This window comes from Saimiri boliviensis, chromosome 10 (assembly GCF_048565385.1).
Source record: "Saimiri boliviensis isolate mSaiBol1 chromosome 10, mSaiBol1.pri, whole genome shotgun sequence".
Classification (NCBI taxonomy): domain Eukaryota; kingdom Metazoa; phylum Chordata; class Mammalia; order Primates; family Cebidae; genus Saimiri; species Saimiri boliviensis.
In genome coordinates, this window is record NC_133458.1 from 82,700,521 (window position 1) to 82,727,647 (window position 27,127).

The window sequence follows — 27,127 nt, forward strand, 5'->3', positions numbered from 1 at the left end:
AATCAATGCAATTGAAAACAGGAAATCAATAGAGAAGATCTACACAACGAAAAGCTGATATTTAAAGAAGATATTTTAACTGTTATGTACAATCTCTTCTAGAATACAGAAGCAGAGAAAATACTTTCCAACTCTCTATGAGGCCAGCATTACCTTAATATCAAAACCAGACAAACATATCACAAGAAAAGTACAAACCAAATAGCCGTCATGAACATATATGAAAAAAAAATCTCAAAAAATAGCAAATTGAATTCAACAATGTATAAAAAATATTACCACAACCAAGTGGGATTTATCCCAGGTATCCAAGACTCATTAAACATTTGAAAATCAATTAATATGATTGATCACATTGACAAGCTAAAAAAAAATGTGATCATATCAATAGATGCAGAAAAAGCATTTGATAAACTCCAACATTCATTTATGACAAAAACTCTCAGTAAACTAGGAAGAGAAGTGAGCTTCCCCAACTTGATTAAGAATATCTACAGAACACCTCCAGCTAACATAATATTAAATTGTGAGAAATTCAACCTTCCCACCAAGACCAGGAACAAAACAAGAATGCCCTTTCTCACCATTTCTTTCAACATCATACTGAAAATACTACCTAATGCAATAAGACAAGAAAAAGAAATAAAAAGTGTACAGGTTAGGATGGAAGAAATAAAACTGTCTTTATTCACAGATAACATTGTCATCTATGTAGGAAATCTGAAAAAAGGAAAAAACACTTACCTAAGCCCAGGAGCAGTGGCTCACACCTGTAATCCCAGCACTTGGGAGACCGCGGTGAGTGAATCACCTGAGTTTGAGATCTAGCCTGGCCAATGTGGTGAAACCCCATCTCTATTAAAAATATAAAAATTAGCCTGGCATGGTGATGCATGCCTCTAATCCTAGCTACTCGAGAAGCAGAGGCTGGAGAATCACTTGAACCTGGGAGGCGGAGATTGCAGTGAGCTGCACTCAGCCTGGGTGACAGAGTGAGACTGCATCAAAAAAGAAAATGTTGCCTAAAACTAGTAAATTAATATATTAGGGTTGCAGAATACAAAGTCAGTAACTTTTTTATATGCTAGCAATGAATAAGTGAAACTTGAAATTAAAAACACAATGCCATTTACATTAAGACCCCAAAAATTTTAGGCATAAATTTAACAAAATATGTTCAAGATCTAGATATGAAAAATTACAAAATGGATAATATCAAAGAACAATTAAATAATATAGATATATTCTATGTTTCTGAATAGAAAGACTCAATATTATGAAGATGTCAGTTCCTCCCTTCTTAATTTATAGATGCAATACATTCTCAATCAAAATCCCAACAAGTTATTTTGTGAATATTGACAAACTAATTCTAAGACTTATATGGAAATGCAAAAGTCCTAGAATAACCAACAGGATATTGAAGGAAAGGAACAAAATTGGAGGACTGACACTCTCTCACTTCAGACTTACTATAAAGCTACAGTAATCAAGACTGTATAGTGTTGGTTAAAAAAAAAAAAAAAAAAAAGAGGACAAATAGGTCATTGGAACAAAATAGAGATCCCATAAATAGACCTACGTAAATATAGTTGACTAATCCTTGACAAAAGAATAAAGGCAATAAAATGAAGCAAAGATAGTCTTTTAAAAAAATTATGCTGGAACAACTGGACATCCACATGGACAAAAATGAATCTAGACACAAACCTTACACACTTCATACACATTAAATCAAAAATGTACCATAGACCTAAATATAAAATGAAAAAGTATAAAACTGTTAGATGATAACATAGCAGAAAACCTAGAAGAGTTAGGGTATGGTGCTGACTTTTTAGATGCAACATTAAAGATACTATCCATAAAGGAAAAATTGATAAACTATAATTTGTTAAAATTAAATACTTCTCTGTAAAAGACGATTTCAAGAGAATGAGAAGACAAGTTACAGATGAAGAGATCGTTTTTAAAAAAGAAATATTAGATAAAGGCATTTTATCCAAAATGTACAAAGAATTATTAAAGCTCAACAGTAAAAACATAACAATCCCTCCTCCCCTTGACATTTTTTGTTTGTTTGTTTTGTTTTTTGTGAGATGAGGTCTGGCTCTATTGTCCAGGCTAGAGTACAGTGGCACAATCTCAGCTCACTGCAACCTCCACCTCATGGGCTCAGGCTATCATCCCACCTCAGCCCTCCAAGTATCTGGGACTACAGGCACACACCACTATGCCTGGCAAATTTTTGTGTTTGTTGTAGAGACAGGGTTTTGCCATGTTGCCCAGGCTGCTCTCAAACTAATGAGCTCAAACGAGCCACCTACCTTGGCCTCCCAAATTGCTGGGATTAGAATCATGAGCCACCACACCCACCAATGACTCTTTTAAAATGGGCAAATTCCAAAACTTGGAAGCAACCAAGGGGTCCTCAGTAGGCAAGTGAATAAATAACCTGGGAAAATAAAATACTGCTTTGCGTTGGAAAGAAATGAGGTACAAAACTATAAAAATATTTATAGGAGACAAATGTATAGTACTCAGTTAAAGAAGCCAATTAAAAAATGCTTCATACTTTATGTTTCCAATTATATGCTGAAGAGGCAAAAACATGAATACAGTGAAAAGGTCAGTGGTTTCTAGGAGTTAGGTGGGACAGAGGGCTGAATAGGCAGTGAACAGAGGATTTTTGGGTAAGTGAAACTATTCCATATGATACTAAAATTTTGGACACATGTTATTTAGAAATAGAAATAGAAGTAGAAATATTTTCTATTTCTATTTTCAATTAAGATAAATCCAAAGGCAAAATGTATCAAGTGAAATAGAAAAATATAAAATATATTTCTATTTCAATTGATACATTTTGCCTTTGAATTTATATTTCAATTGATGCTACACAGAATTAATTTAACCATAGCCAATATGACAGTCCCTGTCACACAACAACTATGTCATATAACCTATTGTAATAAATAAATATGCATGATTCTTCTCCACAAATAATACAATTTAACCAAAATGAAGAAATGCAGGAGGAAAAATGACTCCTATCAAGTCTTTGTGGCTCAGAGTTAGGGTTAAGAATAGAACTTGAGAATACTTTCTGCTTATCTAATCTTATTGCTGACACATTTTATGGACCATGTGCTGTCTCTCTAGAACTAAGCTAGATTTTGTGTAAGAGTACACTATTTACTCACCATAGGTCATTGCCAAGGCCCATTAAATCTCAGGTCTCATTTGGAGTGGAAAAATACAATTAATTCAAGAAAAAAACAAATTAAATTGTATCAAGGCTAAAGTAAAGAGCTTATCTAAGCTGTCTTAAGGTTCATCAAGTTAAAAGAATATGTCAATATTGATGCCTGTTTTGGCTGTGGCATGCAAAATGATTTACAAGCATTACTGAAAGAAGCTTAGGACCAAGAAAAAAGGAGTAAAACAATCTTAGTATGACTGCCTGACTCAACTAGCCCTAAAACTCTATTTTGATGTATGGGAACCATATTAAAGAGAAAATGAATCAATGAGACTTTCGCAAAAACCTACTTTGTTTCAGCTACGTTGTTGAGATTTTTCTGTTTTATTAAACAATGATTCTTTGTGAAAAGGGCAATGTGTATGCACTGTAACTAGTCATCTGTTTGAGATTCAAAACCCAGCCTGGTATGCTAATTTTACCTCCCTAAAGGACTGAATTACAGAATCAAGAAATGTAGCAGAGAATTGGGAACGCCACACTGAGTTGAGATAATGATCCTGAAAAAAGTTTAGAAAGCATATTAAGAAAATAAGCGAGAATATTATCCACATGAAAAAGACTTTTCAGATATCCCAAACACATGCTGTCTTCAGTTTTTGGGCTGAACTCCCTCTTCCAGCAAACCTTACCAATGTCTAACCTTTCTATTGAATAATTCTCAACTGCCTATTTAGCAGTCACCTATTACAAAGGGTTCCCAGCCAACCAGGACTCAGGAGTTGACTGCAAGGCCTGGCATTAACAGGAAGGTGGAGCTGCAGCCAGACCTCTTTGCTATGGCTTGTGGGACATTTCCCTTGGTGGGAAGAATAAGACATGACACTTCTGGCCATCTTGCTATCTGAGAGTCTCAAAAGCCCCGACTTCCTCACCTACTTGGGGATTCTATGCTTTGGAAAAACAAGAATAAAATTCTTCCTTATTAAGAGAGTATCAACCTATTATGAAAGAGCTGCCCCTCCAAGAAATTTCAATCATATTAAAGAAAAAAATGTTGCACCTCATACCCAGTGCAATTAAGAGTTCAGTTATGTGGCTGAGGTTATATAGGCAATAGATGATATGGGCTTCCAGTAATAATAATGATATTTTTATTTCCATTCCCATAGAGTTTGATTGTTAATCTAAGATTTATATGTACTATTGTAATAGCAATTCCTTACTAATCAAATCTGGTTTAATATTTATATAGCAATGGGTTTTCCTATGGAAAACAAACACAAACAGGAACGAAAAGAGCTAGATGGTATTTCAAAATTATGAAATTATACTTTAGTACAGAAAAGAAAAAGTTTTTTCATCTAGAAGAAGACACAAAACTTCTAATGTTTCTAGTGTGCCTTCTTCCCTGTCTAATATAAAAGAGACATATCGAAGAATTGATATATTAAATGCAGCCATTAATTGAGAATATAAAGTTTCTAAAGGCTATTAAGCAAATTTGCCAAACGTATAAAGAGTATACTAGCATAAAAATGGTTTATCACTTTTCTTTATACCAGAAAACTATGCTGAAAGAATCTTTAGCAACAAATCCTCTATTTATACTTCTTCCAAATATCCTCTTGTGAGACCAAGAATAAAGTATATTTCCACATATAGCAGGAAACATTTCCCTGGAATTTTGCCAGTGGATTTTGGAGTGATATTAAATATTTTATTTTCATTCACATTGTCTTCTGGATTGTACTCCATAAAACCACCTTGGCATGTAGAAGAAAAATATATGTCAAAGAAACTAGTAAATTAGGGAAGGATTAATCAGGTTGTGATTATAGGAAATTATAATTTGTACTGTTTAAGTACTGATGGCAGAGATCACTTAAGGGGAGTAGTAACAGTGAATTGAGAAATGTGCCAGAAATACTTAGAAATGTACTTCAAATAGACACTATAAAATCTTGTGCATTTTCCACAATTATATGTGGTTTCTTATTTTCAAAGAATATAGTCAAGTTTACTTGTTCATAGTCTTCTTCCTTTATATTTGCCTTAATATATTCAGGCTGCTATAACAAAATACCATAAACAACAAACGTTTATTTCTTATAGTTCTGGAGGCTGGAAAGTCTAAGATAAAGGCATTGGCAGGTTTGATGTCTGGTGAAGGCTCATTCCTCACGGGTGGAACCTGTTTTCCCCCACATGACTGAAGAGAATTGCTAGCTCTCTGGAGTCTGTTTTATAAGGTCACTAATCCCATTCATGAGGTTAGAGCCCTCCTAACCTAGTCACCTCCCATAGGCCCTATTTCCTCAATACTATCACATTGGTGATTCCATTTTAATGTATGAATTTAGGGGGGACACAGACATTCAGACTATAACAAGATCGTCATTATTTTTTAAACTTTAATAAACTATTGAAGTATAGGGAGGAAATCTGTTTTCAATTTTGTCTCATTCAATGTCTCTTTTAAGTGTGTATTTCATAATGTGCATATATTAATATGGTTATATAATTACAAATAAATGAATAAAAGATACATGGGGAGAGGTGCTCAAAATTCCTTTTTTCCTGGGAAGAACTTGTTTAAAATAATTAGACACTAACCTTAGAGAGTAAAAAGCCATCAGTTAACATAAATAATAAAAGGGGGGAAAAAACAGAATAAAACAGTAATCCTTACACTTAGGATTGAATTAATATAATTTGTTGGCATTATGAAAAAACAGGAATGAAGCTGTGTTTGTTTCTTTTGTAGAATAAACAGACATGCGGGTGAGCCCTGAAGTGATACACTAGTAAAGTAACCAAGTACAGTAAAAGAATAAATGTGTAAAAAGGTTTCCTATATCAATTTTTGTGTTACACAAATATATGAAATAAGTGGAAAATGACAACATAGCCAAGAAAAGCAAGCTTAAGATGATTTAAAAAGAATAAACAAATGCATGTTTACAGTAAAAGAAAAAAATCCCTCTTTGAAAACTAACACAAGGCCAAAGCTTTTTATCTTTATTTAAAATTTAAAAGATCAGTCCAGAATGTCCTCCAGAAGATACTTTTGTATTTCCGCTCAAGTCTTCCTCTCTTTGGGACTCTTCCTTCTTTCCTCTATTTCTCACTATTCTGCTCTGAGTCTGCCTTCTGCAGCCAGGACTTGAAGAAGGTAAAGTCCCTATTCAAGTTTACATTTTCTCTCACTCAAATAGCTAATCTCAATTTAAGAAACATAATAATAGTAGCAGTAAAAGCTAATGATATGGGCCCTTACATATGTTAACTCTTCTAAGGTAGACATAATCACCCCTTTACAGATGAGGAAATTCAGACATACGTTGCTCAAAGTAATCAACTATTACGTGGCAAGGCCAGGATTCAAATCCAGATATCTGGCTTCAGTACATATACTCTTCACTGCTATGCACTACTATCTAGTAATATGCCAAATAAAATACAAGTAACGTTTCCATGAATTTCTCATTTGAACTTTGTGTGTGTGTGTGTGTGTGTTCCCATTCCTAAGACTCCAGCATTCTAGAACTTTTATTTGGATCAAGTAATATTACCATGAATGGATTAAACTCAACATATGGTCTTTCAACTTAAGGGAGTGGAATGAGAGAAAAAGGGAACTATTCCAGTTACAGAGTTGCTGTATCTATGCAATCAGATGTAGGTGAAGAAGAAATTGCAAAGTTGGCAGTGCTTTTTATCCTTTGTACATCTAAAGACTGTGCTCGGCAGTGTAACCACGAAGCAAAGCCTGGCACAGCTGTTCATTCTGTCTCATCATCTTTTATCTATGCAGTATTTTTCCCTTAGCATGAGTCGTTGAAATTCTGAAAGCCGCGTGCTTCGTTTCCCATCGTTCTACACCTATGCTAAGTTTCAAAATTGGTTTTGATGTGTATCTAAAATGACTTGGCACACTGCTGTCATCATTCCCTGGATCTAACCCACTCTGTGAAACTGTGATATGATCATCACTGTCCCATGGGAGGAGACCAGCTGCATGTGGAACCATAGTGATATCTTTGACAACTTTGTGTGGTGCATGGGTCATGCTGATGACTGCTAGACAGTACAAAGTGAATGGGTTACACTTACATGTCTTGAAATCATATAGGAGTTAAGCAGCTACCCTACGTCTAAGCCATAAACCTTCCACCTTAGAGTTTTAGTTCTAGCACTTTCCTCTTACCATGGATTACAATGGCAGCTTAAAAGCTTTCTTTTTCTTTTCTAAGGATGAGGAAAAAGCCTAGCATAATATATATTTGTGCTCCAGATAATGCCTTTTGGTGAGCATTAACATAGTTAATAAGACATTGTTCTCAGTGAATTTTTCATGGATTTGTAAACTATATTGTTTTGTTTACCCATTAATGTCTTGTTTGAAAGATTAAGTGACCATTTTGAAATAAGCCCTAAAATGGAAAATGTGCATATTAACCAGTCACTGCATATTGCAATGACATGGTTGTTATTAAAACATCTAACAACATTAACAACAAAAACAAGCAGCTGTGGTGGCTCACACCTGTAGTCTCAGCTACAGGCGAGGCTAAAGCAGGAAGATTATTTGAGCCTAGGAGTTTGAGGCCAGCTTGGACAACATTGCAAGACCCCCATCTCTAAAACAAAAATAAAAACACCCTCTCCAAATAGCCAAACGCTATCCCGACTCCAGAATGTAAACGTGAAAAATCCTTAGAGTATATAGAGATCTATACTTAACATTCTCCTATTTTTCATAAACTACATGATGATACTCTGCCAAAAAAAAAAAATCCTCAGTTTTCATGCCTTTTTGGGCTTTAGTTTAGGTCTTTTTGTTTCTTGAAGTACATGATAACAGACTGCAGAGTAAGACATTCAAAGCTCTCAGAATTTCTCCCAAATTTGTCACTTTTAGATTCTCATCTCAAGTATAAAATAATGAAGTGAGAAGATTGATGTTGAAAGGCACCTTGGAGGGCATTTTACTATCTACCTTTAAAAATGAAAAACAAAGTAAAACAACAGATTCTATAATAAATCAGTGCCAACTAAATGCCATACACTCTTCCAGATATTGCAAAGAAAGGTAACCTCAAGGCTGATCTGTAGGGATTACATTCACCAGCTCCCAGTCAAGGGGTAGCCTTGGCAGGAGGTGAACTGGAAGAAGGAAGGAAAATGACAAAGTTATTACTCCCCTGGCCCCCTTACTTTGCAGATTCCTCTGACTACGACTGACCACAGCCCACTGCTTCTCTCCATGTGTGCTCTCACCTTCCGGGCACCAGTAACCTCACTCATCCCTCGTTTTTGGAGGGCTTGGAGTGATGACGGCTTTGCTGTTGCTGGTCCTGGGCTTCTATGCCCTGCCCTGTGCTTTCCCCATCCAGACTTTCATGATTAGTTGCCTTGTAAATAAGTCCTCTCTAACTTATTCTAATTGTGCCTTCTGTTTCAGCTTGAAATACCAACTAAAATAGAGACATCAACTCAGGTTTCAGGAAGCTTACATTTTAGCTAAATCTTCCAAGGCTCTTCAGGAGAGCAGACTTGAGATTAGCATGTAGCTCTTCTAACTTCCGAGCGATGATATAAGTAGCCCCATAAAGCCATAGGACAGCTTCAACTAACCCAGCAAATCGGCAGATATGTATAGTTTGACAGGCATAGGAGTTTTTAAAAATTTGTCACTAGTACTTAAAAATTAGTAAAATTTATGTAAAATATTTGAATTTATGAGGAAATTTGGCCGCGTCTGGGAGTAGATTTGGAGCTGTTTATATAGCTTTTCTACAGTCTCCACTGTTTTCCCTTGCGTTACTCCCAACCTATTGGTCTGAGTAGGTAATGAGTTTATAAACCTTGTCTTGATGAGTTTTCTCTTCTAGAGATATTTGTATGTGAGAGGAATAAAATATTTTAAATAATAAAAATAATATTTTAATGGTAGAAATTTGGTATCAATAGTTATAGAAGAGCTGCAAAGGGGTGTTTTGTTTTGGTTTTTATCCAGGAAAAGAGAGAAGCAGGTCTTTGGATAGCATTGACGTTACAGTGTTTGAAGGCTCCTATTCTGGGCAACAGTCCTCATAGACTGTGGCTTTTCAGAACTCATTCCAGGGCTATTTTATCATGTTTATTGTGTATCCTTACAAGCCTTTTTTCACTCTTATCAGCATTTCCCAGCTTTTCACTACAGCTTAACATACAGCTGCTTGGTATCATGGTCATCTTCCCATTGAACATGCCTATCATTACTACTGATGATGAAAGAGAGAATAAAGCACAACAGAAAAATTCTTAACCTGAAATGTCCAGTAACCACACCTGTTTTGGTTTAATAATATTACTGATTCATAAATGTCTTAACTCTAACAGAACACAATGATCAAAAAAGAGCCTTGTTCCAGCTCCAACATCTGCTGGAGGCATTTTCTTGGATTTTTTCCCCCATTATATGGATTAAGAAATGGGGATATAATATACATTTACACAAATGCAATTCAAGTCTTTAAAAAAATTATTACCCTCAAACATATGTTAATAGCTGAGAATGAGCTTAACTTACAAAATAACATCATGGCTTACATGATAGCACTGCAATCATCTAATGTAATTCATAAAATTTTCCATATTCTTGGAGATTGCTTTCCTGAGACCTTATCAAATGAAGCCAGGCAGATCATTCTGTCATCACAGGCCCCTTCCAGAGCAAATTGGTTACAATACCATTATTTGAAAAGTATATAATTATTTTGAAATATCTTTCTAAATATTGGATACAAGCAATATTTAGTGGCCCAGATGGACCAATTTCTACATATTTTGTTTGTTGAATTTGTCTACAACTATTGCCTTTAAACTCATGCTATCATTAGCAATGAAATGGCTTCATCTAATATGTGGAAAGTAACATGAAACAGGAATTTTTATCTTTAATATGAATACTTAGAAGAAGATGGACTGTAAAAAGCTACTTACGAGTACATGAATAGTTAATAATCAAGGGGAAAGAGATCTATAAAATTTCTAACAATTTGAAACAAGAAGATAGGTCCTTTACAAGAAGTTAGTGCTAAGATTATGTCTCCTTACAAATAAAGGATCAGCTCCATTTGATAAGCTTTACAATCATAAAGAAAGATGTCTACTTACCAAGTACAATGTTCACTATCTGGATAATGGGTACACTAGAAGCCCAATCCCCAGCAGTATACAATATACACATACATGTAACAAGCATGCACATGTACCCCATAAATCTAAAATTAAATTAATTTTAAAAAGAAAGTTTTTTTCACTATGCTTATTATTATTTACTGTGGTTTATCTCAAATGTTTGTGGGAATGTTAGCAATACCTTCTGAAATATACTCTTCTTGTTTTTGGTTTTGTTTTTGTTTTTGAGACAGAGTTCTGCTCTTGTTGCCCAGGTTGGAGTGCAATGGCGTGATCTTGGCTCAGGGCAACCTCTGCCTCCCTTGTTCAAGGATTCTCCTGCCTCAGCCTCCCAAGTAGCTGGTATTACAGGCATGTGCCACCATGCTCAGCTAATTTTGTAGTAGAGAAGGGGTTTCTCCATGTTGGTCAGGCTAGTCTCGAACTCCTGACCTCAGGTGATCTGCCCTTCCTGGCCTCCCAAAGTGCTGGGGTCACAGGTGTGAGCCACTGCATCTGGCATACTTTTCTTGTTTTAAGTTCAGATAGTGTGATTGAGGTGATCGATCGTAGCAATGACACATTTAAATTTTACTTAATAATGGGATTATATGTATTTGCCTTTACATTTTGCGAAAGAACATTTGTTCTTTTCCTAATAGGATTGCCTTTTGTTCATCAATGTGTTTTTAGAACCTCAAAGTCACAGACTAGGTTTTCAACAATTGCTAAATGAAGGAGTAGATTAATGAATGAATTTCAAATATTATAAAATATATTGACTAGAAACATCACTATGTCACCTATAATATGTAATATAAATTTAGAAGAAAAACTTTCAACAAAATATAACGTCATTATTTTAAAATACAACCCAATTTTCATTATATGTTCCAGCCACCTTTTTATTATTTTCTCTAGAAGGGAAGAGGTAACAGAATAGTAATAGATTTTTTGACAGAGAAAAATCTTAATATGTTTTGTACAAAGTTTTCTCACCTTCTCCCAGATCCTTAACATTTTCCTAGTATTTGATAAAGTTGGGACAAAAAGTGGTAAATACCTGCTAACAAGCTACGGTCTTAACCCTCCTGAAGCTGGGTCTCCACTTTCATCCTGTATTGCCTCCCTTATTGGTTATAATAGACTATGTGAACTTCCATAACAAGTTTGTCCAAAATGTTATTGCAAAAGTTTACATTTGAGTGAGCTAGAGACAGAATCAAAAGTAGAGACTAGCATGAGTTAAATCTGCCTTTGTGTATGTCACTGTGACTGTAAATATGAACATATTGTTTAAGACAATAGAATGTGAATATTTCAGAGCAGGAAGATACTTCAGACATTATCTAGTTCAACTTTCTTAATGTACATATGAAGTAAGTGAAGCTTTGAAGCTGAATAAACAAGTGTAAATTCACCCAACAAATTAGTAGCCACAGTGTCTAATCCAGATCCCAGATCTTCTGTTTCCAAGTTCGCATGTCTTGAAAGTCACTTGTATAAAGTTACTGCATTAAAAGACTGTAGATAACTCCAATGGAAAACTTCATTATTTTTTAAATGTTAAACTCAGTCACAGATTAAATGTAAACTGTTGTTAGTATAAAAAGTAGACAAAATTAATCAACCTTAGGAAAGATAGTGTCAATGAACAGGCAAAATCGCAATCCCTCACTATATTATTAAATGCATTTTGCAATTTTTTTGTCTTAGTTTTACAATAAAGAAATTGGAGGCAAGAAAGTTTTTTAAAGCCCTTTGAGGTTAAGAAAGTAAAGCAAACAAAGCAAAAAAATTATTTTATAACTTATAAACCACATTTAAAAAGTAAGGTGAAGCAAACAATTATACAGGAAGTTCAGGTCAGTAAAAATGGTCAACTGTTTATCATAAAATATAACATTGATTAAATATTGTGATGCATCGTTCAAAAGTGCTGGTTAGTGGATAGCTAGGTTCTGTGTTTGGCTGTCATTGAATACCAAATTTGGGTTAACATCTCTATGAATAAAAGGAATCAAATGATCATTTTGTGACAAATTTGCCGGTATTGTAAGGTAAAAAAAAATTAAACTTATGTGGATTTAATGACAAATCTTTTTTTTTTTTTCTTGAGGCGGAGTTTCACTCTTGTTACCCAGGCTGGAGTGCAATGGCGCGATCTCGGCTCACCGCAACCTCCGCCTCCTGGGTTCAGGCAATTCTCCTGCCTCAGCCTCCTGAGTAGCTGGGATTACAGGCACGAGCCACCATGCCCAGCTAATTTTTTGTATTTTTAGTAGAGACGGGGTTTCACCATGTTGACCAGGATGGTCTCGATCTCTCGACCTCGTGATCCACCAGCCTCGGCCTCCCAAAGTGCTGGGATTACAGGCTTGAGCCACCACACCCGGCGACAAATCTTTAAAAAGAAATTTCTTTTTTCTGAAAAATGTGATGCCTATATTTTTATACTAACTTAGCTTTAAGCCATATCAAACTCTTTTTTTGTTGGTTTGTGTTTTGTTTTTGGTGTTTTTGTTTTTTTTTTTGACATTTATTTTAGGTCTGGGAGTAGCTATGAAGATTTGTTACATAAATAAACATGTGTCATAGGGGTTTGTTGTACAGATTATTTCATCACCCAGGTATTAAGCCCAGTACCCAACAGTTATCTTTTCTGCTCCTCTCCCTTCTCCCACCCTCCCCGGTCAAGCAGACCCAGTGTTGTTTCTTTCTTCATGTTCGTAAGTTCTTATCATTTAGCTCTCACATATAAGTGAGAACATGTAGTATTTAGTTTTCTGTTCCTGCTTTAGTTTGCTAATGGTAATATCCTCCTGCTCCATCCATGTTCCTGCAAAAGACATGATATTTGTTCTTTTTTATAGCTGTGTACTATTCCATGGTGTATATGTACCACATTTTCTTTAATCTGTCATTTATCGGCTTGTAGATTGATTCCATGTTTTTGCTATTTTGAATAGTGCTGCAATGAATGTTTGCATGCATGTGTTTTATGGTAGAATGATTTATATTCTTCCAGGTATATTGCTGGATCTAATGGTAGTTCAGCTTTTAGCTCTGGGCAGAATTGTTATAATGCTTTCCACAATGGTTGAACTAATTTACACTCCTACCAACAGGGTGTTAGTGTTCCCTTTTCTCCACAACCTCACTAGCATCTTTTATTTTTTAACTTTTTAATAATAGCCATTCGGATTGGTGTGAGATGGTATCTCATTGTGGTTTTCATTTGCGTTTCTCTAATGATAGTGATATTGAGATTTTATTCATATGCTTGTTGGCTGCATATATATCTTCCTATGAGAAATGTCTGTTCATTTATTTGAATGGGGCTTTTTGTTTTTCTCTTGTAAATTTGTTTAAGTTCCTTACAGATGCTGGATGTTAGGCCTTTGTCAGATGGATAGTTTGCAAATATTTTCTCCCATTCTGTAGTTTGTCTGGTTACTCTGTTGATAGTTTCTTTTGTTGTTCAGAAGCTCTTAATTAGATCTCACTTGTCAATTTTTGCTTTTGTTGTGATTTCTTTTAGTGTATTTGTCATCAAATCTTTGTACGTTGCTATGTCCAGGATAATATTGTCTAGGCTCTCTTCCAGGATGTTTATAGTTTTGGGCTTTACATTTAAATCTTTAATCCATCTTAAGTTGATTTTTGTATATGGTGTAAAGAAGGAGCCCAGCTTCACTCTTCTGCATATGGCTAGCCAGTTATCCCAGCACCATCTACTGAATAGGAAATCTTTTCCCCATTGCTTGTTTTGGTCAGCTTTATCAAAGGTCAGATGGTTGTAATTATGTGACCTTATTTCTGGGCTTTCTATTCTGTTCCATTGGTCTGTGTGCCTGTTTTTGTACCAGTACCATCCTGTTTTGGTTACTGTAGCCTTTCAGTATAATTTGAAGTCAAGCAACATGCATATCAAACTCTTGATCAGTTTTAATAAAAATAAACTTTGGTTGACTATGTCTTTGCCACACAATTTAATTTAATTTAATTTAATTTAATTTAATGTCATTCAATTTAGACATCTGTCTCAGGTGTAAGCACCTAATCCCATTCCTAAAAATGAAATAAATAATACAAGGTGACCCTTGGTTTGCAGTTATCTAAATTAGAGGAAAATATTTTAAGTTTTTTAGCAAGAAATCTACCAAACTGTTTTGCTAGTAAACAAAAAATAAATCCTTTAGCAAGTGAGCCAAATGCAGATGATAAACTCAGTCTAATTTGCTCTGGAAGTAATTATGCATTTATTTTGGTATAATTCATGTTAATCAATTTTTGAACCTGGAAACCAAACTATCTTCCCTTTGAAATTTCAAGATTTCTGCAGTAGTTGTTACCCTATAGCTCTCCAAGACAATTTGCAAAATATGCAGAAAATGTACCAAATGTGAAATTAGCTATCACATTAAGAATGATAAGGAACTGAAAATGTCACTGACAAATACAATGTCTTTTGGGATATCTATTTCAGTGGATCTCTTTTTGGCTGCAACAGAGATTTCTGGTGACCAGATGTCTACCTAGTTCACAAATCTAGATTCATATCATTCAACACAGAGCTATATTTTAATAGGTTCCAATGAAACGAAGATGAGAGTCATATCTCCCTGCCTTTGAGGGAAGGAAACATTCTAACAAGAGAATGCTGCTTTTTCACAATGAGCATCCTAAGTTATGTCTCCACTGAACGCCTTCTCAGTTTCTACAGTGATTCCATCAAAACCTTGCCATGGATTTCATTTTTAATTAGTATGATATGATCATCTAAAGCATATAAATAATGAATTTAGGGCATGGAGTGAATTACCATTTTAGGATTAAAAAGGATTTTTAGAGGCTAATATAATCTAAATCATGTTTTAATTCCAAATGTAATGAATTATATTTTGATATCTAAAATTTCATGATGGTGGCAAACAGAGAAAACTGCAACATACTGAATTTAAGCTTTCAAAAGCTTTAATTTTATTCAGAAATTTGGAAGTTTTCTGATTTGTCTGCTGCTAAATGTTATTCTTTCTACTCACAGATTCTTCGTTCAACCGTTCCATTGAGCATCTATTGGATAATATGTAGTAGATATTCTGCAGTGATTTATGGGGTGGATGATACTGCAAGATCCCCTGGTAAAACCTTACTCTTTTGATAATAGGGCAGAAATGAATCAAGGCTTTGTCTCTGTTATTTAACATACACATTCTAATTTTGATTCCTTTTCAAAAAATATATAGTGAAATAAACATGGCCAACAGTGTGTTGCCAATTATTGGTTGGTTGTAACTAACATAAATTAATAACTGTAAATGATCTGTAGTTAAAATATTTTTTGCATATATATATATATATATATATATATATATATATATATATATTTAGATGAGTCTCACTCTGTTGCCCAGGCTGGACTGCAGTGGAGCAATCTCGGCTCACTGCAACTTCCACCTCCCGTCTTCAAGCGATTCTCATGCCTCAGCCTCCCAAGTAGCTGGGATTACAGTCATGCGCCACCATACCCAGCTAATTTTTGTATTTTTAGTAGAGACAAGGTCTCACCATGTTGGCCAGGCTGGTCTTGAACTCCTAACCTCAAGTGATCCACCCGCCTCGGCCTCCCAAACTTCTGGGACTACAGGCATGGGCCACCGTGCCCAGCCTGCAAATAGATATTTTTATAAGTTTTATGTCCATGTTTGGCATAGGTCTAGCATACTATATATTAGTCATTTGTATATATGTTATGAATTTTTCTTTCATTCTTGTTAATATATATGTCAATATATTAATCTATAGATAACAATATGTTTATGTCTATTCATTTGTTTATGTATCTGTGAAATCACTTTAAAAGTCCTTGATCTATAGTGGCCAAAATAAATTTAATAAATTAATAATTTAATTAAATTAAATATGCTTATTAAATTTAACTAAGAATACCTCTAATTTACATTCATAATGTCTATCATTTCATGGATAGATATTATAAATGTAAACTAGAGGTAAGAATGTGCTAAAATTATTATAATCTACCATTTTGAGATGACAGTTACTAAGGTGATAATAAAATTATGCATAGTTTATCAGATTGGAACACATGAGTTAACTGACAATAAATCACAAAATATAATTAACAGTTGAGACATGTATGACTTTTAGTATTTTAAAATAATAACTGGAAAACTATTCTTTCTTTTGGTTTTTAATTTTTACTTCACTGAGACACTGATTTTATTCTAGGCCTTTCTTATTGACTGCTGATCTTTCCCCGTCATTTGACGTTAAAGACAATGCAATGAATGTATCATCAATGTAACATGATCTGAAAGGGATCAGTAAATTGAATGTTATCATTAGAAATAGATCCAATTCTTGACTTAGCAGAAACTATAGAAGTCTTTTTTATAAGCTGCTTCTATTACATTTCTTTTTTCTTAGTATATTTATGGTCAATTCGCCAATACACTATTAGGAATCAAATCACTGAAGATTTTAGCATTTTATTATCACTAAGACCTTTGTTTTAGTAAAAGGCAACAACATAGTCTTCTTGATTGTGAAAAGTTGTTGTCAGATCAAATACTTTTTATGCCTCAGATTATAGGGCACACTAATTCTTCAAACTGTCTCTAAGGCCTTCTACAGAAGATGCTGTCTTGCTGAGAAGGAATAAATAAGTGTCTGTATCTGAAGTTTTCTGTATTATCTTAAATATCCCACATTGAGGATGGACAGGTAAAATAGGAATATGAAGCAATACATTTTTGGTATATTCAACCTATAATGATTATGGATTTTTATATAGTAATATGATGATATAATATGAAATAATTTAAGATGCTTATTAAGACTGAAAGAGAAATCAGTAGTAGGCTAAGATTTGTTTATTTTATGGTATAACAGTTAGCATTATTATAAAATCTAGAGTTTTTGTTAGATGCTTCTACTTCTCACAGGGAAGCGACAATATTAATGTTCTTGTGTAGCTTAGTATGCTATACGTAAGTTACATGTGATTTGCAGACTTGTAATTACAAAAAAAGTACTAAGGAGTTATTAATGTTCAGCATCCCAAAAGGGAAAACCCAGAAAACACTATCAATACCTAACTGAGCCTCTTTGGTTTTCTTCATTTGGAGTAATGAAATCGATCATTTGATTGAATTGACACAACAATCCTTCAACTGTATAATCTGCTTCAAGATACTATGTTGCTTAACATAACAACAACACAAAATTGAAAACACTAAAATCTTAGTTTTTGTTTCCTTTGATTTCTTTTTTTTCCTTTCTTTCTTTCTTTTGGTTTGTGAGCTATACAATAGTATTCAAAGTTCTCCAACATAAGATACTGATTTCTTCACAATTCCTTCCTTTCTCAAATTTAGCTGCACGTTGAGATTACCTGGAAAACTTAACAAAATGCTAACATTTGAGCCCAAGAAATTCTGATGTAATGTGGATCAAAACCTGGGCATTGGGTCATGTAATATCTCCCCCTGGTGATTACAATGAGCAGCAGGCTTGGCATCCATTGGTATATGTAGATCTGATATTCTCATGACTGATCATTGCTGGACTGCTACCCAACTTTGGCAACCTCCCATTTACTGAAGAAGGGGTCTCCCTGTCTCCCTGTCTCTCCTCTCTTAGAATAGATACTTCTGTCAAAGCCTGACTGTGACTAATTAAAAAAAAGCAATTATTCTTATACATTTATTCTATAATTTTTTCACCTTTTTATACATGTTAGAGGCAACAACAATAACTTCTAGCAGTGTTTATTTTTGTTAAAAGAAACAATTGAATTAAAGGTTAAGACACCTTCTGATTGCACAGATTAAACAAGAAAGTATTACGTATTTCAACTTTACAAAGCATCTTATTGATTTAAAAAGATCCATACTATTGATAAAGTTCACCGTGAAACATATATGTAATAAGGAGACTAACATATTCATTTTACATATCTACAACATGTATTTTCATATTTCTAAATCAACCACAAATCATATAGAAAATATTTAGGTCCATGAAAAAGCTTCAAAACATTAACAAATTAACATTTTGAAAAAGATCACATGTGAAAGCTCATTAAATAATAACATTGACAAATAAATAGTTAATCAGCTTTACTTATTAGCTGCTGCCATGCATTTCTGGCATTCCATTCCAAGCAAGGGTCTGCATGCAGGGTATAATTTCATACTATGCGACTGTAAAAGCTACAGGGCTTATTTTTAAAGCGAAATGTCACAAGGTCTTTTATTCTCTTTCAAAGGAAGATCACTCATGGCTGCTAAACTGTTCCCATGAAGAGTACCAAAAAAGCACCTTTCTGAAATGTTACTGGGGAGATTCATGGCAACAATTTTTTTTTTAACTTTTCTGTTTTGAAGGGGATTTGTTTGCAAGAAGGGATGGACCAGGAGATGGAGGGTAACTGAGAAGCCCTTTTCTGTTTTAAAATATAATGATTCACTGATATATATAGTATCAACAGTCTTTTAAGATCAATGGGGAATTAAAACTACATGATACATGGAATTTAAATGCAAATTGCATTCATGGATATACATACATCTTGAAAAACTTGAAAAGGGAAAATTATTCCCAAAGAAGGTCCTGATACTTAGGACAGCTTGCTGGGTTTGATCAAAGCAGAAAGCATATACTTTCAAGTGAGAAAATAGCAATGGCAGGCTTGAGTCTTCCAAGCAATCAAATCTGTAAAGCAGATGGATACTAGTAAGTCTAGTTATGGGAGTCTGAGTTCTAACTCATGCTGTGCTTGCTGGATTTGCTGGCTCTCTTCCGCTCTCTGTGATGCTGGACTGGCTTGGCAGGTGACATGCTCTCAAAGTTGTGACTGGACTCGTTGTGCTGGCGGGTGTACCTCTTGCACTTGCAGGCAGTGACTACTGTGATTTTGTAGGTGCGCGTGCTGCCATCTTGGCATTGCAGCTGGATTCTCTGGGTACGGGTTTTGTCATTGACACACCGCCACTCCTGGGAGCTCCTCCTGCTCCAGTACTTTGTTCCATAACCTCCTCCAATCCAGTTAGGGAGCACTGGCAGGGGCAAGCACTCGCCAGCACACACCAGCTCCTTCAGAGGGCTGATGCTGGTGCACTGGCCATCAGAGATGTATTTGGTGGAACGCAGTTCTCGGCAACCCACTTGAACCTGAGCTGCAAGAAATAAAAAAGAATGTGCATCAGAGACAAAAAGCAAATGAAAACTTTCTTAAAAAGTGATCTGCAATGACAAAAATAGCAGCCAAATGACAGTAAATTGCCAAATACAAAGTCAGTACCTATTTCATTTTCACAATGAAAAGATCTGCCGGGATAGTATAGAGACACTTTCATGAAAATCATTAGTTTACATGGCTATAACTCTTTTGGGGGAAAAAAAAATCTACGCCTGATTTTTCATGTATAACATTAGCTAATTGCTTATTAGAGTGTTTGAAAATCCAGTTTTCTTAATCTCTCCAATAAGGGGTTAGCAGCTCTTCCATTTATGTGTAAATATTGATTCTTCAGTAAGTTAAAACAGTATACTTTAAAATTCTCTTTCTCAAGGGTCATATTGGTTAATGTCTGTTAAGTGCTTTTAATTAGGCTTTAAAAAAATCTGTTGAGAAAATGTGGAAGGTATTTAAATATTGTGTAAATACATATGCACTTGGTAATGTTTTATTTCAATTATTGATTTTAGCTGCAGAGCCTCATACATACATATGTGTATAATGTCTGACATTTTGCATATCAAACTTAATAACTATGTTTTAAACACAAATTCCCAAATTGTCTTTTAAAAAATATGAACAGTAAAATGTTTGAAATGCAAAATGCCACTATAACTCAAGATTCAAAGAATATAAAAGCCCCTAAATAAGGAACGTATGGTTGCCATAACAACTTGGCTACATTTCCATGAATTTTATGGCAGAAAAGTGCCTAACATGTCTGATTTACAACTGCAAAAGGAACCAGGGTGTTCATTTCCCGAATATTGGTCATGGCAAACTTTTTGTTTCCGTTATTTGGATTTGACTGATAGGTATGTTATCTAATTGGCTGTTTCTTGTTACATGCCTTATGTAATTAAAGCAAAAATTAATCTTGAAATATTTTAAGTTTTCTTTATCATTGCTTTGTTATCCAAACTTGAGGAGAATTGCCTTGCCTATAACAAGCTTGAAAAAAATAAAGTTTGCCAACCAGGAAAAAAAAAAGGATGTTTAAAAGTACAGGCTGCTGACATTTTAAAAATAAAAATTATAAGAGACATTGAAGTGGTTCTACAAAGACTAGTAAAAGCTACATCAAAATAGAAACTGAATCAGGAGTTTTACTTCATCTCTGTATCCCAGTACTTCTAAGGTAAGAGTTATAGCCTAAGGGGAATGTGATGGTTGTGGAAAAATTCATGTACATACACATACATGCATAGAAATCAAGAACTGTGGGATTAAATGTAAAGTGTAAATTGTTTGGCTGGACAGTGTGCTCAGCGTGCCTGAGTCTGCCTCCAGCTCACCTTCCTGCAGCTGCCTCAGGAATGCACCTGGAAATAGCCAGAAATAATTTTGACTTGTCAAGCTTTCTGTTCCTGTGTATATACAGATTTGGCATTTTTGCAGTGACAGTTCATTGACAATGAATACCCACCACATTGCTCAGTAATCTAATAATAATCAGATATGTCCTGTGTACTTAAAAGCAACCATCTTCATGAAAGTTAAAACATCTTAGCTTTCTTAGACACTAGCAGTCATATTTGCTTTGACTTTTCAAAGGTCAAAACTACTTTTTGTAGTTGAATGGAGTAAAGAAGGAGAGGCAAAAGATTTGTGTAAGATTTCCTGTGCACTGTTTCTCTCTCTCTTAAAACCTGATTATTAGCATGTGACCTCTTCTAAAGGAAATGATGGAAACAAAAGTTAGGAGAAATTTGAATCCCCGTAACAAGTGGTCAATTAGCATGTCAACTAAACAAGCAGAAAAGGAAAAAAAAAAATGTTCCCTGTATAAGAAAACACTACTGTGCTGTTGTTTTAAATCTCTTAAGTTACAAAGATGTCCCCAATCTGTCACAGAAATATACAATTATCTAAATTTTGAACTTGACAACAAGGAATTATTTTAGAAAAATGCGATTCTCCAACATTTTTAGTTTATCCCTCTTTTACATTGGGCATCATCAAAACTTTCAACTATCTCTGTAGACATATTTTAAAAATCCAATGTAAGCAACTTTTTTTCTCCTGGAAGCTTCCTTTTTTCCCTTGTAATTCCCTATACATATTTGTGGTTAGTTACCTTTATACACTTTACCAAAATTGCACATGCCCCGAAATACATTGACAAAACAACCTGAACTTGAGCAATCTAGAACAATGCTTTTAAAAACTCTCATTTTGCATGATTTTGACAAAACAACAGTCTAATTCCTGGAAATGTTTTCTTTGTGAATGTTTGATAAAACTTAAGTCTGTGCTTGCATTATTAAATCACTGTTTTAGTTATGTTAACTTTAAAATCATTACCTAGGGAAGAATGCCAGCCTACACATGCAGCAGATTACTCCCAGATTGTTTCACAAAATGTATAGTTATATACTGGTAACTAACCAATATAATTATATATATATAGTTTTTTATATATGTATATATATACATATATATATATAAAACGATATTGGTAACTAACCAATATCGTTATATACATACATATAACTGTATATTACCAATATCATTATATATATATATAGTGATATTGATAGTTTAATGCTACAGGGATATAAAACAATGCTACAGGAATGTGAGCTAATGCTACCAGAAAATAAAAAAAAAAATCTGTGCAAGTAAAACACACTTACTGTTCTGATCCAGTCCAGCGTTACTGAAATGCCTGCCTCCATTCCTGGCTTGATTCAACGTGCTGTTGCTGCTGGGGTGTGCTGGAACAGGTTTAACCACATGTGAATAAAGGATTTCTGTAGCATCATTTTTAAAAGCCAAACAGCTTTTCATTAGGATACATGCAAGGGGAAGAAGATAGAAATGAATGGCAGGAGGAAGCATGGTGAGTAGAGGATTTGCTTGGCTAAAGAGCTGGTTAATTCCTTTGCCTCTGCTTCTGCACTGTAACTGTGAAATTCCTCCTCAAGCTTCCCTTTATATATCCACCGAGGTTTGGCATTCATTCAGGTGTAAAGTTGTGTAGAGCTTCAGAGTGAAAACACAGAGAAGGGGTGGGATCCCTACATGACCCTGCAAAAGCATTTTACCAATGGAAAAGAAGACTGCAGAAAAGGAGGAGCTTGGTATACAAATTGCCTGAAATTTCAGAGTTGGACTTCATCACTTGTCTGTGAGCTGATGTTGTGAGCAGGCAGGCACATTCTATATCAACGACAGACTCTCCCCTGCCATTTCCTTTCCTGAATCTGGTTAACATTCGGGTTTAATTTAAATGAAAATACACTGCTGTTCATTTGAAGAGATTGGCTTTCTCACTATTGTTCTATACTTTCCTCAGATTTTAGAGTATTTGGGGCAGGAAGGGGGTTTCTCCCAGTAGCAGGAGGAATTCATGTGAGTTTAAATATTGTAGGACTTGCATGAAGCACCTAGTTAGCTAAACCTTGCTTTCTCTCAAGAAGCAAACCAATATATTTTTTTCCTTAAAGTAAAAGGCACAGAGCTAAAACCTGCCCCCTGGACATGCTTAAATAATGCAGCTTTGATCTGCATGAACTACTGTGCCGCTAGGTAAATTATTGCCAGGGGTTCTGTGTGGAGAATAATAAGCAGAGTTCTGTCTGCGTTAAAGTAACTAATATTCATTTTCATCTTAAAAATGTCACAAGCATTAATATCCATAGCATTGTTTTATACAAAACAAAGCCATTTCTGACAGATTATTGTTTAGCAAATTCAAAATAATTTTTTCTATATTTTTTTCTTTGCTGCAGAACATGGATTCTACTCATAAATTTACTAAATATTTTGTTCATTAGACTCTGCTGCCCAAGTAAGAAACCTATTTTTCTGAATTACTTTACCCATACCCAAACACGTGTTCCTTTAATTAATTATTGGCCACTGATCATCCCTTTAAAAAAATCATGAAATTCCATTACGGGACATCTCAATTGGATTAACTATTCCGAATCACCTTTTCAATTATAAATCCTTTTTTGTCCTTTGTGTGGCTACCTAACTCACTTAATTTTGTATCTCTTTTCTGTATAAGCATTTGTCCATTGTAACTGCTATTCATCTGTTTGTCTACCTGAATTTCTCCATAGTAGCACTACTGAAATTTTGGAAGAGACAGTTCTTTATTATTGGGGGACTGTCCTGTGTGTTTTTCAGCATCCCTGCTTCTACCCACTAGACGCCAGTAACACCCCCTAGTTGGTAACAAAAATATCTCCAAACATTGCCAAATGACCCGTAGGGGTAAAATCAGCCCTGATTCCACCATCAATTATCTATTCATCTCTCTCACTATAAAAAGAAAGTAAAAATAAGGAAAGTAATAATAAAGGAAAGCTATTAAAATAGAAAGAAATTACTGTTCTTTTTTAGGACAGAAATGGTACTGTATTTTTGTTTTAAAACAATGCTTCTCTATTAGAGGTATATACTGGAATATCCTTAGATGAAAGGATTTTATATAATCTTTTATATTATATGGAATAAGCTAGAATAAGCTTTAAAAATAATATGAGGAGGTTAGAGGTGTGAGTGGCAAAAGATTAGTTATAACTTGATGGCTGTTAGAGAAGGATGGTAAAGTAAAATTCTGTTTATTCTTGTGTATGTTTCAAATTCTATATAATAAAAAGTTTAAAAAACAGAGTCAGACAATCAATTTAATGGACATATACTTCCTACTAACAATATATCTTTATCCTAAGGTTGGATGTAGTCATTTATTCTAACATCCTTCCTAAAAAATCATGTCCATTTATTTTGTGCAAATGGAAATTGCAGGCATCCTTCTTAAATACTAACTATGAAGAATTTCTTGTCCTACTTATCAGGGGATTCGATGTTAATTACGCAAAGTATATTAATATTAATCACTGACCCACAGACCCAATACCTAAAGGAAATTAAAAGGTCAAAATAATCTAATCTGTTCCTCACTACTTTTTATTATTTTGTGTGTCAGAAGCAGGAGATATTTTAATTGGAATTTAATTATCAGGTTGGGCTAATGAGATTGACCAAATTCATACATAGTTGTTATATCTCCTGCACGTAATATTCTGTAGGCTCAGCCTTAGGATATCACCTCAGACAGAAGCAAAATTAGAAGAGAAGACAAGGTAGTTGTGCCTGTGGACAAGACAAACCTAGAGTTCTTGGGCCCAATTTACCTGACAGACGTCTAGAAAACTACTTTGAGGCTGGGTGCAGTGGCTTCTGTCTGTAATCCCAGCACTCTGGAAGGCCAAGTCAGGAGGATTGCTTGAGCACTGGAATTCAAGACCAGCCTGGACAACATAGTGAGACTGCATCTCTGCAGAAATAAAATAAAAACTAGCTGAGTGTGGTGATTCACACCTTTAGTCCCAGCTACTCGGGATGCTAAGGAGGAAAGCTTGAGCCTGAGAGGTTGAGGCTGTAGTGAGCTGTGATAGTACTGCAACGCTCTAGCCTGGGCAAGTGTGAGACCCCGTCTCAAAATAAATAAAAGAAGAAAAACTACTATGATAAAACAGAAATAATCATAAATTTAACAGTTATTCTGATCAATTTAAAATAGTTCCATTAAAAATAACCACAAACTATTGCTTCTAGGCCTTTTGGCTGAGATCAAGTGAAAATAACCACAAACTATAATAACCCAAGAAGAATGAATATAGATGTTTAATATTGAAATTGATTCTTTCTCATCTCCAGTCGTTAATATGTGCATGTTATTCCCTTAACATAGAACACTCTTTCCTCACCCTCTTCTTTGGCTAATCACCTAATTTTCCTTCCAATCTCAGTTTCGATGGTACTAGCACTGAGAAAACTTTCCTTGTTCTCTCTTCCCACTGTCTGCTCAAGTCTCAATCCAGCATACATGTGCCAGAACAGCTAGTTGCCTAATGACTTGGCAAGACTTGGGAAAAAACAACCATTTCTATCTTATTGGTATTGTAGAATTACTGGTTAAATTAAGTATTTAAGATATATAGCAAATACATTCTTTCACATAAAAAGATTGGTTAATATTTGTGGTAGGCAGTTACTAAGCTGGCTCCCTATAATCCCCTTCTCATGATATTCACATCCTTGTAGCAATCCCCTTTCCTTGAGTTTGGGAAGAATGTAGTAAACGTGATAACATACTAACATGATGAGATGTTACTTCTATGATCAGGTTTTCAAAAAGCTGTGACTTCTGTGTTTCTGGCTGCTCTCACGCTCTCACTTGCTTGCTTTGGTGGAAGCCAGCTACCATAATGTGTATTTCCCCATAGAAAGGTCCATGAAACAAGGAACTGATGCCTGTAACCAACAAGGAAATAAATTAGCCCCTCAACCAAATGGGTGAGAATTCCATCAACAACCATGTGAGTGAGCTTAGAAGCAAATCCTCTCACAGGTAGTCTTTCAGATGAGGCTGCAACCCTGGCTACAACATGAATGAAAACTTTAGGAGGGACATCAAACCTGAGGCACCCACAGGAACTATGAGATAACAAATGCTTATTGTTTTAACTAAGTTTGGGATAATTTGTTACGTTGCATAGATAATCAGTACAACGTTACTTGTAATTAAGTCTTTTTGTGAATAATGCTAGGGCCTTGAGAGCATCAGATGTGGAATCATTAGACTTGGCGACTGTGCAACTTTCACTCTCTGGAAGAGTGTTAAGACTTATTTTTGATTCTCAGCTGTGTATCAAGAAAAGTAATATAAAAATAAGAAATTTCTTTAAAGACTTATTTTCTAGCCTCAGCTGAGTCATCAATATGGTGGTATTATTAACAATCAAATAATGGTATTAGAATTACTACTAGGGGCTTGATTTGCAAAAGCTGGAAACTAATTTTGATTTTCTAAATAGTATCATTTATCGTATGACTTGGAAATTGAATTTGAAAATCTGAATTTGGATCTTAGTTCTGCCATTTACAATCTCTATGAACTTGGATATACAGTTGACCCTTGAACCACACAGCTTTGGACTGTGAGGATCCACTTATACCTGGATTTTCTGCCACCTCTGCCACCCCTGAGACAGCAAGACCAACCCTCCTTTTATTCCTCTCTTAGCCTACTCAGTGTGAAGACAGTGGGGAGGAAGATGTGTCTTATGATGATCCACTTCTACTTAATGAAGAATAAATGTATTTTCTCTTCCTTACTATTTTATTAATAATATTTTCTTTTCTCTAGCTTACTTTAAGAATAGAGTATATCATATACTCTATTATATATATATATAATTTTTAAAATATGTGTTAATCAACTGTTTATGTTATTGGTAAGGCTGCTAGCTGACTGTAGGCTATTAGTAGTTAAGTTTTTGGGGAGGGAGAAGTTCTATGTGAATTTTCAACTGTACAGGGGTCAGCTCCCTAACTCCTGTGTTGTTCAAGTCAGTTACACTTTCTGAAACTCCCTTAGTCAGTTTCTTCATCTGCAAAACATGACCAAGCTTACCTACTCACCAAGGAACAAAAATATATGAAAGTATCTAGCACAAAACTGGGCACAGAAG

At 34.8% G+C, this 27,127-nt stretch overlaps 2 protein-coding genes across 5 annotated transcripts in view; one reads left to right on the forward strand and one right to left on the reverse strand.

The window, feature by feature from the left end:
* Positions 1-27,127, forward strand: part of LRRC72 (leucine rich repeat containing 72) — a 163,231-nt gene that overhangs the window by 23,498 nt on the left and 112,606 nt on the right. The window lies entirely within an intron of this gene.
* Positions 17,315-22,609, reverse strand: SOSTDC1 (sclerostin domain containing 1). Its single transcript, XM_003938669.4, has 2 exons — positions 22,271-22,609; positions 17,315-19,572 (listed from the first exon to the last, which is right to left on the reverse strand). The coding sequence occupies exons 1-2, from the start codon at positions 22,473-22,475 to the stop codon at positions 19,157-19,159; spliced, it is 621 nt and encodes a 206-aa protein (XP_003938718.1). The 5' UTR covers positions 22,476-22,609; the 3' UTR covers positions 17,315-19,156.

Bases quoted from the DNA above. Each gene is read 5' to 3' on its own strand.
- SOSTDC1 (XM_003938669.4), bottom strand. From the start codon at position 22,475: ATGCTTCCTCCTGCCATTCATTTCTATCTTCTTCCCCTTGCATGTATC. The intron at 19,573-22,270 runs GTAAGTGTGTTT...TATTTCTTGCAG, and splicing joins CGCTGGACTGGATCAGAACA to CTCAGGTTCAAGTGGGTTGC.